At 41.3% G+C, this 18,769-nt stretch overlaps 1 protein-coding gene across 4 annotated transcripts; it reads left to right on the plus strand.

Moving 5' to 3' along the window:
* Window positions 1-2,165: 2,165 nt before the first annotated feature.
* DNAL1 (dynein axonemal light chain 1) lies at window positions 2,166-18,513 on the plus strand. 4 transcript variants are annotated; one of them, XM_057403914.1, is made up of 9 exons: window positions 2,169-2,288; window positions 4,219-4,257; window positions 6,340-6,449; window positions 7,134-7,189; window positions 9,835-9,890; window positions 11,132-11,258; window positions 11,610-11,753; window positions 13,630-13,693; window positions 17,914-18,513. In XM_057403914.1, the coding sequence occupies exons 1-8, from the start codon at window positions 2,286-2,288 to the stop codon at window positions 13,674-13,676; spliced, it is 582 nt and encodes a 193-aa protein (XP_057259897.1). In that variant the 5' UTR covers window positions 2,169-2,285; the 3' UTR covers window positions 13,677-13,693; window positions 17,914-18,513. The 4 variants fall into 4 exon arrangements, with proteins under 4 accessions (XP_057259898.1, XP_057259897.1, XP_057259896.1 ...); XM_057403913.1 differs by lacking the exon at window positions 17,914-18,513 and adding an exon at window positions 17,188-17,813; XM_057403915.1 differs by lacking the exon at window positions 17,914-18,513 and having other exon boundaries at window positions 2,166-2,288; window positions 11,613-11,753; window positions 13,630-13,769.
* The last annotated feature ends 256 nt before the right edge of the window (window positions 18,514-18,769 follow it).

The raw sequence follows: 18,769 nt of genomic DNA on the forward strand, positions 1-18,769 counted from the left end.
GTCATCCAGGGAGAATGGCAACACTAGCACTGTCTTGGATTAGGGATGTAACCATGTGTTCCTCTTATGTCTTGGACTGGCGTTTGACACTCAGTATTCAAATGCTGTTGTATAGGTTAAAGTATGGTTAAATTAGTTATGCTGCGTGCAGGTCTTAAATCTCTCCTCATTGCTTGTTTCAAACTAATAACACCTGTCATTTAGTTAGGGATTAATTACTTGTGGGACTCATTAGTTATGGTGTCAATGGATGCTGACAGTTGTTCTTAGGAAGGAAGTGGAGTTGAGAGAAAACCTAGTTAATAGAAGATTTAAGACTGACTGTAAAAAGCTGTCACCTTATGGCAATGATTAACTTATAATACTTAAAACCACAAACCGACACACTCCTCTGTCCCCATCATCCCTCCCCCCCCCCCAAAGAAAAAAAACCCAGACAAACCCAGGATATCTTTTCCGTGACTGCCTGAGATTGCTGAAGGTGGGATTTTTAATCCTAATGAATTTTTGGCTAGTGCCTGATTTTTCCCCACCATTTAGGCAGAAGGAAGCAACTTACTCCCAGATGAGTTGATCTCTCACAGGGGTCTCTCTGGAGTGGTGCCAGCATTGAAGGCCTGTTTAAGGAGGGCCTCTGTCAGTACAATTTCTCCTTCCAAGGTCATTTTGTCAGACCAGTTTGAGAGGAATATACAAAACCTTCATCTGAGACAGGCTTTGAAATGTGAAATAACCAAATGACTACTTAGCTACAAGTGTAAATCCAAAAAGAAAGGGATTTGTAGGAATCCAGGAAGATACAAAACCTTCATCTGTGGTACTCAGTTCTGCTTTGCTCTCAGGGATCTTTTCTCTCCAGTTAACTGTCATTATGCTGCTGTTCAGGTCTCATTAACTTTCTGCAACTCTTATTACTCCTTATCATTTGATTGAAGTCACATGTTCTCCAGACACCATCGCTGCCAATTGAACAATTTATCCATCCACTTCTTCCAAGAGAAGCTCCATCCTGCTCACTCCGCACAAAATGTCTTTATGCGCAGTCTCTCCAAACTCCCTCATTGGCTGAAGAGGCGTTTGCAGAGTCCTGGCTGGTGCTTGAACCTCCACTAAAACTGGCAGCCCAGGAAGTCCAGAACCACAGCCTGCTGTGACATGCGTGTTAGCGTCACCCATGGTTAGTACCCTGCCTTTTATTCAAGCTGCAGCCATAGAGGAAAGGGTTGTCCAATGGTTTCTGTTTGGTCTGCTTCATCAGGTGCATCTTCAGTAGTTAGAGTGGTATTGTGGTAGAGCAGCACTCCCTCTAACCATGTTTTGTTACCCACCTGTGACTCCACACTACAGTCCTACCTCAGCATATCTGTTGCCATGAACAATTGTGAGCTGGAGGTTCAGGAAGTAAATGTTAAGTTGTTAATAAACCAAAAACCAGGTAGCTTGAAAGTCCTAGGACTTTGTTTCTAAAGCACAAGCCTTTAAAGTAATTCAGTGTTAGATGTTGTCAGATATATGCAATTTGAAAGAGAAGTAAAACACTATATAAAAAAAAGCAAGAATTTGATGTTATATTTTTGTTTCTGAACAGTTCATTTGTTTTGAAAGCTGAATGATATTTTTTTAAACAAAGGAGGAAAAATAAAAGACATGTAATTTTACTGTGAAGATCCTTTTGTGAACGGGTCAGGGTGCTCCTGGACAAAGTCACAGAAGGGCCTGTAGAAGGCCTTTTGCACTAGTATGTGTATTTACAGTGCTACTTGGAGACCAGAGCTACAATGCAGACACTCCATTGTTTGTGTATATGCTGAACCGCGTGCCTATTGCGTGCCTTAGCCCAAGCCACGTTATGTTGTGTTGCATTCCTCACCCGGTGCAGCTCCTATCGCATTTCCCGGAGGCAGTCGCTGGGATGCCAGGAGGAGCTGGGGGCACCGGGGTGCCCGTGAGCTCGGGACAGGGTCTGGCAGGGCTCTGGCCACCGGGGCCCGTGTTACCGGGTACTCCGAGGGCGGGAGGTGTGTCCGCCCGGCACCGCCAGGGGGCTCCTGCGCGACTACCTTTGGTACCCCCCCGACCTCCAGACATGTCCCACAATGCCTCGCGGGCCACCCCCCTTTACGGGACTTCCGGGATAGGACGCTCTGTGTGGCGGCGCAGCTCTATGGTCGCCAGGTGCGGTTGTCTCCGTGCTCGCCCCCTCCGCCTCGCGGTGTCGGCGGCGCTGCGCATGCGCGGGAGGTGGCCGCTCCATAGCAACCGTCGCGGTAACGGTAGCAGTGGCGATGGTGGGTCTTCTCGGTGCCGCGCTGACGGGGGGCGGCCGGGCCGGGGCCGGGGCCGGGGCCTGCTCCGGCATGTGGGCTGGGAATGGAGCTGCTCCCCTGGCGCGGGAGGCGGAAGGGGACGGGGGCTAGCGGCGTCCCCTCAGGGCTGCCCCTGAGCAGCTCCCGCCCCGGCTGTGGCAGAGCAGAGTCCTCCGGGGCCCCCGGCTTTGCCGAGAAGGTGTCGGGCGCCGAGCAGCGGGCACGGCATAAGCTGTCCAGGAGGTATCCAGCGCTCGGGGCGGTGGCTGAGGCGGGGAGTCTTGCGCTGTTACTGTGCATTGAAATGGGGGATTTCAGGGATAGATCAAAGTAGCGGGGAGTCTGGGGTGCCATCGTACGGAAACTGTGTAACATGACTTTAATCTAAATACCTGGAGGCGACTGATCAATGTGCAGGTAGAGAAACCCTGAAAATAGGCTTCTCGGAGGGAGGTTTCCCTCACGTAACCTCCCTTGACAGGCGGTACTATGATTTGTCTAGACATTTTAAGTATGCTTCAAAGCAAACAAAATCCCTGGTACGTTTTCTCTGCATAACCAGCTGTGCTGATCTTCATATTTCCACCAACAGGAGAGACAAGGCAGCAGAGATCAGGGAAGAAGCTGCTCCTTGTACTCACATGGATCATTAGCTATAAAATCTAGTCTGGTGTTAGACATCAGTTTGAAACAGAAGCAGGCACTGGTCTGTCTTCGACGTGAGTGACCAAGATCATGTACCTGAAGGCAGTAACGGTTGGCTACCGTAATTGTGGAAAATGCTGTGATGTGCCTGTCCAAAAACCCCGGTTTACTGGAAGCAGGCTGGGTTTGCTTGCACACTGGTACCTGTTAATCAGCACAGCTGCCTCGACTGTTTTCTTTTATTGTTGGGTCCAGAGTTCCCAGTGGTCTAGAGCTGAGTGACCAGCACTAAAGCTCCATGGCTGAGGTGATTGTCTGTAAGATTTAGGGTGGAAGTTAGTTGTTGGTTTTAACTCTTGCAGTCATTTCTTTGATCTGTGATGACCTGAAAAGCTGCTCCTATCTGCATGTGGTAGTGCTATACTTAAGAACAATAGGGATGTCCAAACTAGAGTCTTCCTGGGTTTGTAGAAGAGAGGCTGTTGATCAGTTTTTGTGAAAGATTGGTCTCTGAAACCTTTTGAATCCAAAAGACATCTTGGAATGTGTTTAATGGTTAGGTTATATCAGAGTTTCTTGATATACGACTGTTTTGGGTATCATTATGTGGTTTTAACGAGACTGGTGTGAGGTAGAAAAGTTGGAGATAGTGATAACAGGAAGTTGGTCAGTGGGTCAGTCCTTAAAAAGCTTTATACAGCAGCTGTGTCCTGAGAAATACATGTTTTCACATCACATTAATATGACTTGACATAAAATGGTTGAAGAAGAACACATATAAACAATCCAGATTGCTCTTGACTATTGGCAAGAGGTACGGTATTTTCCTCAGTGAATCTTGAGAGGCTATATCATTCTGTCTACCACAGATGTGCTTTCAGACGGGAAGTTGCTAATGCACAGCAAGTGTAGGTGTTTAAGAGCATTAGACCACATTTTTCAGTGCAGTAGTGTCTCATGCCATTGAATTGACTTTCACCATCAAAGCTAACAAGCAGCACCCCAAACCCGTGCTCCAGGCAGGGCAGAGAGTGAAATCAGAAAGATAATGTCCTTGCGTGAAACCAATTGGTTGCTTCTGAAAATGCTATCAAGTAGTCCAGAGAATAAAATTATGGGGCACTGAGGAGTTCCAGCTGGAGGAAGGTAATACAGGAAAGGGGTGGGAGGGGATAGACAAGCAGGATGGGGAGAGAAGGGAGAGGAAGTAGTGAACAAAGCAACTGAAAATTTGCAATGAATATTCATTTACTTTTTCATCTTTTAGGCGAAAGCAACAACTATCAGAGAAGCTCTAGCCAAATGGGTAAGTTGTAGAAACAGTATCGAGCTGCTTTGCAGTACTCTCTGGCATGGGGTTTGACTGTTCAGCTCATTGTTTAGTGCCCTCAGTATTTCAGGGTTTTTTCAGTTATGTTTGTATATCCCACAAACTTGACTCCTGCTCTCCTCATAAGGACTAGAATACCACAACTTGCAGACATTAACATTACTAGAGGTGTGAACTCAGTATTAAAAATGTGCTTTTCCCCCTTCACTCTTTCTGCCTTTTCAACTCCATGTTTCCTGGTAAAGATTTATTTTCCGTTTGCTCCTCTGTCACATGTCTCTTAGAGATAATAGACCCGTGTCAGTGAGTTTCCATTGCAGTTAGGCATGAAGTGCTGAATTTGCTTTTCTGATCATGTTGCTGGGGATGGGTCTAAAACCTCCTTTCTGAGGCCGTGTGAAAAATTGGATGTGGTGATGTGTTGCATTACGGATGTTTTCCTTCCCTTTGGCATAAGGGTTTAGCTATGCCCTAGAGTAAAGCTGACATTAGTTAAATCAAAGCAGCTTTAACTTTAAACCAAAGCAACTTTAACTTACCATGTTCTTAAAGAAGTGTCTGTTCTGTCTGTGGTTTCTCCATGCCTTTTTGTGGTTTTTCAGCTGACCTTTCTTCCAGAAGCACGTGACAGTTGGGATGAAGTTTCCTCCTGCTGGCCACAGTGCATTGGAAGCTCTCTCCTTTTCATGTTTTTAAGGAAAAAAAAAAGAATTAGTTGTTGGTATAAACTGAGTATAAATGCAAATAGATTCAGTGTTGTTCTTAGAAAAGAAAATGCAAGTTTCACATTTATGAAGTGACTTAATTTGAACGCATCCACCATACTGTAGCAAAATATCTGACATGCTTATTTGCTAAATGGTTAATTTTGAGTAAAAATTAACACACTAGATTTGGATAGAAACTGGAATACAAGTAAATGCCCAAGCCAATATGCTAATATCTTTTTTTTTTTATTAAGTTGCCCAAAGTATTTTGAATGCATAAGAGAGACAATAATGTTGTCGAAACCTTCTCTTGTGCTCTGAGATTCTTAAAGACTTCTGGGATGCAATGCATTTCATTGCAAAGTAGCCGTATAAACCAGGCCAGAGCTCAGCTTTGGCTTTTCAGTAGCTGCATAAAAGTGGGGGAGAAAACAAGAGCCCTTGTTTTGAAAGCGCCGGGTAGATTTCTCCTTTGTTAATGGACCTCCAGTCCTCCCACTGAACACTGGACAAAATGCTCCCTTTGTGCTGTCAGGGAGGCAGCTGTCAAAACTGGTGGCACTACCTCAGGAGATACTTGTTCCAAGTGTTGAGTCAATAATTACCATTGCTTCAGAATTTTAAAAGATTTAATAGACTATAGTTTTTAATAAACCCAAATGCTGAAGTTATGGTGGTTTTTTTCTGAAGCTCTGAACTTTATAAAGTATTTAGTCTAGAAAGTTATTAACGTAGGTTGTAAGTAGGAAATCTGCCTTTTGCTGTGTTCTCCAAAGTGTGAAATCCACTCTTTAATGGCTAAGTAGAAATATATTTTTTATTTCTGATTCTTAACTCTGTGAATCTGTTGAGGTTCTCCACCAAAACGCACTCCCCTATGTTCAGTTTGTGCTGTGAGTTAGGTCTGAGTTCTGAGTTTCTGAGTGATTTTTTTCTGTCAAAGCTTTTAAAAATCTGTGCTACAGATCAGCCCTTGCCAAGACTTCTGTGTGTCCGTCTCCATGGAAGTACCATTATTCCCAGTGTTAGATCTCCATCTATTCTTCATTTCTTTACAGCTTAGGACCCCTTAATTAAATTGCTCCAGCATAACACAGCTTTCAAAAAAAAGCATGTGTAATGTGCAAGTTCTTTTCGTATATTGAAAAGAAGCTGCCTTCCCCTTTTTATGCTATGCCAGCAGGAATCTTGATAAATGGTATTCAAAATGCTTTCTCTTTCCAGTAATATCTTTTAGTACTATATTGGCATTATTTCTATAGTGATTACTTTTACAGTAAGTTTTTAGTATAGTAATTTTTAGTAATTACATGTAGCACTGAGCCTCTTCTTTATGTTCTCTCTTCTTTAGGAAGAAAAAAATGGCCAGAAGGCTTCAGAGGCAAAGGAGGTGAAGCTGTATGGTCAGATTCCTCCTGTAGAGAAGATGGATGAATCTCTCTCCATGCTTGTTAACTGCGAGTAAGATCAGTTAATTGGAAACCAAATATTGAGTTAATTGGAAACCAAATATTCTCTTCTCTTTATATGAATTTTCTATTTTTTCTGATGTCCACTGTGCAAATACGTATTTACTGTGTTTAAGTGTAGCCTTCAAAGCAGCAGCAATCTCCTTTGTTTCCTCAGCTGAGCTTGTCTTTCCACGTACAAAAAAAGTTCCTTTTTTTTAATTCAGAGGTCCCTGTCTACAAGTTAAGGTAGATTCTGTATTGATATTTGTTTCCAGAAGCTTTACATACTGTTTATCAGCCTATAAGTATAGGTCCATGTTTGGAGTCTTATCAGCTAACTGGCACATTGATGATTCATTCCAAAATTTATGCAGAAAGAAAGGAGACTTCAGCAGGACTTCCAAAAAGAGATTAGAGCCAGTTCAGAAATACACAGCCATACATTTGATAAGGTTAGGGACACAGATAATCCAGTATGTCCTGTAAGTAACTACTTTCCCAGAACCTTGGAAATAAAGTTGTAAAAGTCTTGATGGTTTCAGGATATTTTAAATCTGTTCACATATCTAGTTAGTTCACCATCTAATGAGGTAAGAATAGACAATTATTTCTAATGCAGTGGTGTTTGGACGTGGAACTCTTTTGATACAGTGATCCCTTGTATATTGTGAGTTGATTATTCTTGCTTTTAAAGGAAACTATCGCTGTCTACAAACTGCATTGAAAGAATCGCCAACCTGAGCAACCTGAGTAAGTGACAAGCCAGTGATTAATTATGTTTGTTTTCTAATTGCTTGGATAGGACATACACCATGACTTTTATATGTGTCCAGTTTTATACCTATTCTTCTCCTATTTTGTTCCTTCCTCTTAGAAAATGACAAGTGACCTTTAAAATTACCAGTCTTGCTTGAGAATGCATGTTAAGCAGTAAAGACGTGTTAAAGCATGTATCCCTGCACTAGCCTTGGCAGTTGTTTCACTGTGCAGGTGATACAACTGGGGGAGAACCCAATAGATTCACAGAGTTAAGAATCAGAAAAAAAACCCAAAACATTTCTGATTAGCCATTAAAAAGGAGTGGATTTCACACTTCAGAGGATACAGAAAAGGCCAATTTCCTATTTACAACCTAGGTTGATAACTTTCTAGATTAAATACTTTATAAAGTTCAGACAACAAGAAGATCTGTTCAGAAAGCACCTTTGTACCCGCCAGTGGGGCCAGTTGTGATGCTTAGCATTTCATCAACTCTGAAATTGTGGTATTGGTTGGAAGGAGGTTGCAATGTTGTAAGCTTGGATGGAAGAATGTCATTCTACTTTGCAGAGGATCAGGTATACTTGGTTTGATTTTGTTCATATTTGAAAGGGGTGTGCCATCTCTTCTGTGGAACTGAACTTTTATTTCTTGGGCAGCTGGCTATGAAACCTTGAAATTTGCTGGGTTATTGAGTCAAGCAGACTAGAACCACATGGTCCATCTCTTAAAGGTATAGAATATGGCGAACTCACTGTTTCTTTTGGCTTCAGTGAAAGAGAGAGAAAGCAGCAAAGAGCCATGAAAAACAAGCCACTAGTTATTGCATAATTGCCTTTGCTTAATGCAGAGAGGAAGCTGAGGAATCTTTTTAAGTGTCTACACTGTTTTCAGCCAGAAAAGATTACTATTGCTGTGTATACCTGATATTATAATTATGCTGAGTAGATAATCACAGAATGGTTATGGTTGGAAAGGACCTTAAAATCATGTGTTTCCAACCCCCCTGCCATGGGCAGGGGCACCTCACAGAAGACCATGTCACCCAAGGCTCTGTCCAGGCTGGCCTTGAACACTGCCAGGCATGGAGCATTTACCACCACTTTGGGCAACCTGTGCCAGTGCCTCACCACCCTCACAGTAAAAACGTTCTTCCCCTGTTTAAACCCATTACCCCTTGTCCTATCCCTGATGAAGAGTCCCTTTCCAGCATCTGCACAAATTATCGCACCCGTGTATCCATACATGTGAATAATAATATTTTAGATGAAAGCAGTAAGTGTTAGTTCTGTGTTTTAGAGAGTGTAAATGTTACGTGAGGGAGATCTTTCTTCCTTTATAAAATATCTTGGAACAAGAGTAATAAAAAACAGTAACAGCAGTTAGAAACAATTTTAAGGCATGGCTTTTTAAGCAATCATTCATTTCTGTAGTTGTAAGGGTCCTTTCATTTCTTACAAATTTCAGAAGCTAGTGCAAATATATAGTTTATAAACGTGAGCTCCAGAGAGAATAGCTAGCTAGAACAAAAGGCCATCTCCCACCACCTGTGGATGGGGATCCTTAGGGATATATTCTGGAGAATATTAGCTATAGTATTCTAACTGATTAAAGTAGACTTACTGATTATGATTCTTCATTTTTTGAGCGTGGTCCTGTATTAAGCGATTGTGTTTCAAACCAAAAAGAATTATTATTGTGAATCAACTTTTTAATGACAAATAATCTTCCTGTTTTAGAATATTTGCCAGGTGTGGTTTTATCAGGTGTGGTTTCATCCCTGCTTTTCTTGAGTCAGAGCATACAACTATCTATTCTAGCTCAGCCTGGAATCTCTCTCTGTAGCAGTCTGTAGCCACTACATGTGCTGTATGGACTACCTGTTGCTACTTGGCTGAGACTTTCATCAGCTTTGTCGTGAATCATTGTACCACGCATTTTCAATCATTATGCATACAAGAGCAAAGCAAGATTATTAAGTATTTAATCCTTAATGCAGTTACAAAGAAGTGTTAAAACATTAATGAAAGGTATAAATCCAGAGTTAACCCAGCTGCATGCTGTGACTCCATTTGCTTATTTACAGCTGCAAGAATACTTGTGAGAAGGATGAACATGAGCTATACAAAAAGACTGCTATTTTGTGTTAGCTTTGAGTTAGACTAGTATTACACTAGTTTTATCTGGGTGCTAGAACAAGTTGAAAAGCCCCTCATCAGACTTCTCTAAGGTAGTTTTGTATGCTGCCTTCATTATAGAAATTGAATCTGCTGCCTTAAAATAAGATTAGAACAACTTTTGCCTGGAGAAGGAGTATGAACTGTGTAGCATCAAAAAATTAGCAGTTAGAGTTCAGGTGCAAGGTGAAATAATAATTGATATTTAGTATTTATCTGGTCTGAATTTCAACTAAGTAACCTACACATGAACAGCTTTGTATTCGTGAGCATGTTTCTGAGCTGTTCACTGCATCTGCTCCTGATGATCTGTGTAGGTTAGGAGGTTTTGTTTCTGTCATTCTTTCTTAAGACAAGCTGTTCAGAATGCAGTTTGTTTGTAAGTAAAATATGGCATCTTCTTATATTTAAAAATGCCCTCACATTTATTAACAAAACCCTTTCTTTTATCTGTTACAGAAAATTTGAGGATTCTGTCTTTGGGAAGAAATAACATAAAGAACTTGAATGGATTGGTATGCGCTTCTTAGTATCAATTCTTCAGTAACGATGGAGTGCTGTCTAGAAAGTGGGATAATTCCCCTGTGTTCAAAAATGTCTTTGCTGAATTTACATTGTTGCCTAACCATGTATTTTCTCCTTTTCTATGATCTGTTTGCCCTTTTATATCGTTGCGTCTGAATTTTCAGATGGTCTTTCTCTTTTTTTTGTTCAAACATTCCTAATCTTTGAAGGTTTTTCAGAGCTAATTTGCTACATAAAAGGATTTTAGAAAGAGAGATTTAATTGTTGTTGGTAAAGATGAGCCCAACTTTTATTGGAAAACTGCTGTTTATCTGTAAAGCCCTCTGAATCCACTGACTTTACATGAAAGTAGTTCCTGCAGGCTTTTTGCATGAGGAATTTTCTAGCTGAAGATACTCAGGCTATGCTTCTTTACTACAAGTATTGGCAGTCCTATGATCGCACAGTTGACAAAAGTCCTATTTATGTTAACTGGCACCTGGAGCAATACGGCTTTCAGGGAAAAGATGGTGGGAGGACTCTGTCTACCAGGTACGGAAAAAATTGTTGAGGAAAATACTGGATCATTTTTGTTACAACTGAATTAAGGGCAGAAGAACTTTTTTCATTTTTTTTTAATCAATGTTTTTTTTTTAATGACTACAGAAATTATTTACTTCCTCAAGAGACACCGTATGTTTCTCCCACAGAATGTTTCTCTTCAAAGCTCTTCCCACCTTCAGAGATGCCATATCTCTGAAGTGTGAAATGCAGAGTCAATGTGTAATGGCTGGTTTAAAAAAAAACCTCTCTTTTGAGAGAATTATGAAAGCAACTTGTGGCCAACAGGTACAAACATATACGCACCTGAAATGAATCACTCATATTTGTATAAAACCCCTTCTAAAGCAGTTGTCAAATGGCATTTACTTCATGTATACTTGCAGTGCACCAGCAGCCAAATTTGTCTCCTCTGCCCCTATGCCTTAAGAACAACTACTCCAGACAGCTATTCCTTGTCTTATTCTAATATTGTGATTTCTGTCCTCCTAAATCTATTTCAGATCCTTTGCTCTTAATTCCCATGAGTATTTGTCATGCATAATTAGGGACCTGCTTAAAAGGAAATGAGGAGTGATATATCTTAATATTTTCTCACATGTGGTGACCTGTGGGGGGGACAGTGAAGAGAGAATCTGAACAATAAGGAAAATATTCTTCCACTTCCCTAAGTAGTCCTGTCATTTTGCAGGAGGCAGTTAGAGAGACTTTAGAGGAGCTGTGGATCTCATACAACTTCATTGAGAAACTGAGGGGTATCCATGTAATGAAGAAGCTGAAGGTTCTTTATATGTCAAATAATTTGGTGAAAGACTGGGGTAAGCCACACCTCTGTTCTGTTACTTCTCTTGCAGTACGTTGAATGCATGAGTTCAGTCACCACGTAAGAAGTAGTTATCTATCTGTGTTGCAGGGCTTTGTCGCTCTGATAAGCCTGCAGACATGCACAGAATCCCTAAATATCCACTCATCCGAGACAGTAAAAATAGTTAGCATCTTGAATTTCACTTCTATGCCCAACGGAGTCTGATACCAGTTCTAGCCCAAGCAGTCTCTCTCCTGTTGTATCACGTTATTTATGTTTGTACTGAGCTTGAAAGGACTGTGAGGTGCAGGTGTACTTTCTGTGTTCCACAACCTGGTTGGTATTTTCACCTTTGTGGTTGCAGCAGAGTTTGTGAGACTGGCAGAGCTGCCATTACTAGAGGACCTGGTGTTTGTAGGCAATCCACTGCAACAGAAATTCTCCTCTGATCAGAACAGCTGGATTGAAGAAGCAACCAAACGGGTACCCAAGCTGAAAAAGCTGGATGGTGAGTTTGGGGCATGAGGCAATTGGTGTAAGTTAATAGCTTCATTTAAAGACAGCCACAGGGAAATGAATCATAACCTTGGAAATTCATCTGTGTGCCTATGTAATTAATATTCCTCCCTTCTCTCTTTGGAACTAATCAGAAGTTGTTACTCAGATCCTTCCTTCAGGATCTTCCGAGAATGATGGATTTTGGTGTGTTAAATCCAAGTGGTCCTGTAGTTGGGCTTTTCTCTTGAAGTTAGCCAGTCGAATAGTTTTAGCATATAGCTAAAAGGGAACTAAAAGATTTAGCAGTAAGTTAAGTTCACAAGACTTTTATCTGCCAAATTGAGTTACAGTTTTCCTAGCAAATTTGATTTAGTTTTCCCAAAAAAAAGAGTGTGACATGGGGGAATGGGGATGGACAGGGATGCACTCTGTTTTGCTTCTGGTGCAGAGGCCAGTTTTCAATACTTCATGCAAGTTTCCTAAATGCCTGAGTATAGCCCTTGTCACTGCAGTAAGCCTCTATTTGTGAGCTCCCCTTTTGAAGTCACTGATATGAAAATGTATTAAAGCATGTCCTGATTATGACTAAAAGTGATATGATTTTAGAATCAGGTTTTGAGTATGTTAATTTCTATTAATGGAGATGTTAGCACTTCACTGTTATCCCCTGTTTGCTAAAGCAGCAAAGAGGAGAGGAGGACTGGTAACACTAATACAGAGTCAGAGCAGCAGCAGGGAATGTACAAGTTTAGGGATGGCGAAAAGGGGACGGCCTCATTACAGGGAGCAATAGCTGGGAAATGGAAGTCAGATCAACTGAAGTAATAAGTATTAGGAAGTTGAAGGCTGGTGAGAAAATTGTACTGCTGTGAAGGATGGCCTGCAGTAGTCAGTTTGCTGTTGTATTAGGAAACATTCTGAAACAATGGAATAGGGCAAGTATCTGTATGTGCAAAGACTAACCTTCTTAGTGTAAGGTTAGACCCTTTGCTCCTTAAGCATTCTTGCAGCCTGGAGCAGTGGACAGCTCTGAATTAGGCACGTACATTTCCTATGCAATGTAGAAAAAGAGAGTGACGTTTCAGAATGGAAACCTCAAAAACTAGAATGTTGAGAAAGAGGTCAGAAATGCTGCAACTGGCCATAAGGTTCTTGGTGTTACACTGTCCCAGGATCCTGCTATGCCTGTGTACTATGTGTGAGATGACTAATAAAGGGACCTCAGCACCACTGAAATGGTTGAATATGTTCTGGACAAAAATAAGCACTGAAGGTCTCTTTCAACAGGAAGGCATCTCTTCTGTTAGTTCCTGTAAGATTTTTTTAAGTACCCAAGGGGTGAATATAGACTATAACACTACCGTGTAACACAGCTTTATTACGTGATATCCAAGCTATCCCTAAGAGATGTGACCCTATTGCTTCTTGGATTCACATTAATATAATTGTATTCTGTGGTCTGGACATCCTAGTCTGGTATCAGCAAGGAGGTATCCCATAATAAAACTTGATCATGTATGTTGTGGAAGTAGCAGCACAAAGTAAAGGGCCCAGCAACAGAAGGGTGATGTGCTAGTTGGTTGACAGCAGTTGAACCAACATGGTGCATCTCCCAGAGACCAAGTTAGGCTGATCTGTGCAGGTCCTGCTTTAGTACCTTTTTTATTCCCTGTTACCTGAGAAGAGTTGGAAAAACATTCAACAGGAGACCTGTTCAAGGTTTTTCTCATTAAGAGCAGTTCAGGTATGCGGAAGTTCACATCCTCTTTCTGCCAGCCTGATTTTTTCCAACAGTCTGGATAAGCTTTCAGGCATATCAGTATTAACTGTACCTTTTTATGCATAATCTACCTGTAAATCTTTGCAAATTTTCTTTTCCCTCTTAGGTGTCCTACTTATTAAAGGAGAAGAAGATGAAGAAGGAGCAAACTGATGACACTTTCTTGTTGGGTATTTAATTATTTAAGTAACTCCAGATAGCTCAGCATATAGAACTTTTTATATGAAATGTTTGTTTTGAAGAGAATCTTTGGGCAATTTTGAAAAGACCAGTTTATCTCCACAGTTTCTCACCCAAAGAGTTAGTTACCAAAATTTGGGCACACCAGTTTTGTCAAGTTTTTGACACCTTCGGTAGAGACCAGTGGAGCCGAGTTCATCTGCTGTTTGGCTAGCAGGAGACCTTTACCTAAACTAACACATAGCTGGTTTTAATCCCTGATTTAGTGATGCTTGTTGTTGTAATAGAACCATTTTAGCTTGTTAGGTGCAGCTGGCCAACATTATCATTGGAAAAACCAAGGCCAAAAGAATAATGTTGCAGTTTAGAGGCACAATACAGGCTTTGTTGTGTTTACTTTTGCCATGGGAATCCCTCAGTATTTTAAATATGCGAGTTTTACGTTTCATCCCCTTCAATGTTACACCAAACAGGCCCTGCAGTTGTGGACCTATGCACAAGAAAGTGTTGGTCTGATGATTGCGTGTTACTGGCTTTAAGATCTGAATTGGGCTTCTTGCATTGGAACTCAACTGCATTGCTTAGAAGGCCATGTATAGCTTAAATGTTTATTTATTTTAAAGAGGCAATGGGAATTCTTTGCATAGTTTCAGTGAGACTAAAATATTTGCTAGCTTGCTTTATTTTGTTGCTTACCAAGAACTTTAGGTTGGAATATGTGGCCTATTAGCCTACAGCTGGCTCGTAGGTTTGGCTTGGGTCACTGGTGGACATAATCCTTCTCAGCTCCTGAATCTTCCTATAACTAAGTAGGCTGATATAAAATACAGAAACAGAGAACAAAAGACCTGGGCTTAGGGACAGAAAATTTTGGTTTTGGGATACTCATTTGTTACGAAAGCACAGATGTAAGCAGTGAGAGAAAGTGCATGTAGTTAATGGGGAAGGTGAGATGAGATGGAAAGTGAGCATTTCTAAGTGAACGGTGTGAAGTAGAAGGCTACAAGACAATCTCAGTTTATCAATATATAGTTATTCTGTGACTGTTAGAGGAATTCTTAAGCATTCCAACTTCAATAGGCAATTGCTGATAAGGCTTGAGTTTGATTTAGATCCATTACTTTAAAAGGGTCAGGAGTGCAATGGCATTCTTCACCTAGCACAAACCCGTTCCAGGTAGCTGTTTGCTTGGCCAGAAAAGAGTTTCTTAGTTAACTTGCTCACTGGATTTATCTTGCAGACCACTTCATATTCCTATGTCATTTCTTACAGAATTATTCTCCTAGATCATTAGTAAAGGCCCCACTGAAACAACATGGGAGGGACTGTACATAGTCAATAGCCATTTTGTGTTGTCATCTTTTAAAAGCTAAGCTGTTCAGTTCACTTGCACCCAACTGCTTCTGGCAAAGTAGGTGCTTTGGCAGTACAGAGCCTGGGGCACGCTCAGCCCCTGCTGACCCCATCTGCTGTGGTGGAGCAACAGGGATTGGCCTGTGCCCTTAGCGACTGTAGTTAAAGCGTGGTTAATGTGAGTGTCCTGGGTTCAGCAGGAGCAGTCATTTTTCTCCTTCTTAGTAGCTGGTGCAGCGCTGTGTTTTTGACTTTCAGCCTGGGAACAGTGCTGATAACACCAATGCTTTTAGTTGCTGCTCCGTAATGTTTACTCTGACCAAGGACTTTGTGAGCCTCATGCTCTGCCAGGGAGGAGGGGAAGCCGGGAGGAAGCAGAGACAGGACACCTGACCCAAACTAGCCAAAGAGGTATTCCATACCACAGCACATCATGCCCAGTATATAAACTGGGGGCAGTTACCCAGAAGGGCTAGAACACTGCTCAGGTTGGGCTGGGTATTGGTCAGCGGGTGGTGAGCAGTTGTATTCTCTTCCCTTGTTATTTCCCTTATTATTGGTGGCAGCAGTAGTGATTTGTGCTATACCTTAGTTACTGGACTGTTCTTATCTCAACCCGTGGGAGTTACATTCTTTCAATTCTCCTCCCAATCCCTCTGGGAGCGGGGGGAGGAAGGGGGAGAGTGAGCAAGCAGCTTCATGTTGGGTTGCTGGCTGAGCTTAAACCACAACAGTGAGCCAGAGCTTGAGTGGAGTAAAACTTGACTTCCGAGTACTACCAACAAATGGAAACACCAAATTCATCCATGTGTTTGGAGACATTTTCAGAATAGACCGTGCAATGCTCTTGTCCTAGGGCTTGGCTACAAAGAAAAGTGTTTAAATCTCTGTAGCTGGTGTCTCCTAGAACAGTGTCTGCAGGTGTGGTACTCATGGCTAGGTTACAGAAAGGGAGGTATGAGCACAGAGTCTAATGCCTAGTAATCCTGCTGGTTGCTTTCATAATATCTAAACACAGTCTAAGTCTGTACATTTCTGAAGTAGTGTTAGATACAGCAGATGCTCTACACTGGCTATTTTGGGTGCAGAATAGCATCTGAGTGTTCTGACTGTGTGGTGGTGATTGGAGCAAAACACAGCTCCACTGGCAGGATGGGAGAGGTAAGAGCTGTTCCTGGCTCTTGGAAGTGACCAATACAGGTGATACATATGGGAATGAGGCAGTGAACCACTGCAGTTGGTGGTGGAGTGGGGTGTATTTGCATCAGCTCTTTTCACAGATTGAACAGCACAAATTCTGTAGCTCTTTCTTGGGGTTTGCATTATAAATGCCATCAAAAAAGAAAAAGCAAAATCATTACTGAAGGGACAGAGCATCCAGTCTCAGCACAACTGTAATACCAGTAAAGGAACCCTTGCAGTGTAAGATTTCCCTCACCTTTCCCCCTTCGTGTTGTGAGAAATTAGGATAAATTTAAACCCCTTCTAATAGAACCTTTATGTCAATCTCAATGAAACATACAGTAAAAAAGAATAAAACTGTAGCTCTTAGTTCCCAGGAGGTGCTTCGGTTCAAAGCTGTGTGGAAGGTTCAGCTTAATGTTGCTTTACCTGATGAATGACAATTCCTCTCAAGAAAAAAAAAAACAGAAAAATCACACACCCCCCTGAACCTTTTCTCCCCCAAAATAAATAAAGTTTTCCTAAATTTTAAAATTTGCACTTTAAAGTTCTGCACTGGATGTGGTGGAAGACAGAGGTAGTAGAATTAAAGCAGCTGATTCACGTATTAATGGTGCTACAACATGTCATGTATAAGCTAACGCAAAGCTTAGCCTGCATGCCAGTGGGGAGCGACTGAATTAAATGGTGAAAGGCTTCTCTTTCTGTATCACTCTCTGCTCTTCCCTATCACACCAGATCCAGTGAGGTAGTAAGCACATTATTCTTCATGGATGAAAAGAACACCCATGTAAAACTTGCAAGCCATGTGGAATTCTGCTTTTCCCTGTGACATTAGAGGATGAGCATCCACTTTATTCTTTAAGAGAAATACCCTAAAATTATATTAGTGATAGGAAATAGCTAGGTTTTTTTACCTGTTTGCTAGCACACTGACCTCTCTTCAAAGAGCTTACATATGCAGTGATTATATTGAGAGCTGCCGAGGAAGTATGAGACCTGAGAACCAGCAGATGACTTGGGTTACACTAGAAGTAGACCAGAAAACCCTTCAAGCAAGAGAGCACTTCTAACATCCCCTTGGGCTATCTTTTGTATACAGTAATTTTGTAGCATGATGAAGCTGTTAAACTTGCTGTTTTTAAATTATATAGGCCTATGTTTATAAATGTTATTCTGTGAAACTTGTTTAAAAATAATATAACGTTATTTTATACAAACCTGTTTGGCTGTTGCATAATTAAATGGTTCAGCTTGTGGAGAGCATTCAGAAACTGAAGTTTTTTCTCATTAAACTTTCCTAGCTGCTCAGGGAGCAATGTATTTATAGTATGAGAGTATGTAAATGCTGTTCCTATTGCCTCTATATTTTAGAATAGAAAATAACTTAAGTCTTTTAAAATGCTGATATATTGTGATTGTTGTCATTTGAGACATAAGTATTTTTCCATCTTCTAAGACGCTGTTTGTCAGACTTTGTTCTTAGGTCCTAAGAGAAAAGTGTACTACTGCTATATAGGGAAAAAATCCAAGTAAGTTAAATAAATGGCTAGACGTTCTTCAGTACAAGATTAAGTTTTGTTAACAGCAACATACTATCAGTTCCATTAAACCTGGACAAGAGAAGGCTGACTCATTAATAAACTTCTGTAATAGAAACTTTGCCGTTCCACAGGCAGTGTCGCTGAAACCTAATTTCAAATCTCCAGTATAAAGAAAAACCCCGACACTCCCTAGCAGTTGTTCTCAGTAATGCCAGGAATGGCCTCCTGCAGTGATGGTTGTAATGCCATTTAAAAACCATACAGGGAATCACTGCAGAATTCCTCACAATGCCACTAACTCAAAAGCTTACTAATCACTAAAATGCTTTATAATGTCTCAGTAGTTGAAGTAACTTCTAGAAGCTTGGGCTTATATCCACCAGTTAAAAGATGAAAAGCAAAATGTCCAGAACTTGTGACTTTTTTTGATCATCCAAAGTTTGTTTGCATGGCTTCCCACTTGTAGTACAAAGTAGTCAGCCTTCAGCACCTTTGCCAGTTGGCTTTGACAGGGAGGCAAATACATTATTTAAAGCCTTAAACAAGTCTTGGTCTGCTACCTGAGGTGAAGGCTTTGATGTTCCCTCTCCCTTTGCCCACCAAGCAAAATATCACTTACTGCTCCAAGTATTACTGCCTATCAACAGCCAAATCCACAGGAGTAAATCAAAGCAAAGGCTTCTGCAGAGTTGAAACAAAGAGCCGTTTAATGTCTTAGCCCAAGCCTTCTCCTGCCAGCTTTGCCAGGAACATGGAAAACACACCAGCATAAATTAACAACTCAAAACAAACGTGCTACCTGGGATTGTGACTGAAATCCAGCAGGAGCCCATGCACATTCCCACCACACGCTTTATGTAGTGAAGCATTTGCAGCTTTTAAAGACCTCATGCCCACAGGTGGGAGAAGCACCTGTGTAGCCTACTTCAGCAAAACCAGGTATCTACCAAAACAGAAGGAACCTTTATTTGGAGGGTGGGTGGAAGC

The sequence above is a fragment of the Pezoporus wallicus genome, unplaced genomic scaffold (genome assembly GCF_028554395.1).
Source record: "Pezoporus wallicus isolate ANWC-B61680 ecotype Strahan unplaced genomic scaffold, APGP_CSIRO_Pwel_v1 contig_8673, whole genome shotgun sequence".
Lineage (NCBI taxonomy): Eukaryota > Metazoa > Chordata > Aves > Psittaciformes > Psittacidae > Pezoporus > Pezoporus wallicus.

What these genes read in the sequence shown, in the direction of transcription:
- DNAL1 (XM_057403914.1), top strand. An exon ending in GAGAAGCTCTAGCCAAATGG is followed by an intron (nt 4,258 to 6,339) that starts GTAAGTTGTAGA and finishes TCTCTTCTTTAG; the next exon opens with GAAGAAAAAAATGGCCAGAA. An exon ending in TCCATGCTTGTTAACTGCGA is followed by an intron (nt 6,450 to 7,133) that starts GTAAGATCAGTT and finishes TTGCTTTTAAAG; the next exon opens with GAAACTATCGCTGTCTACAA.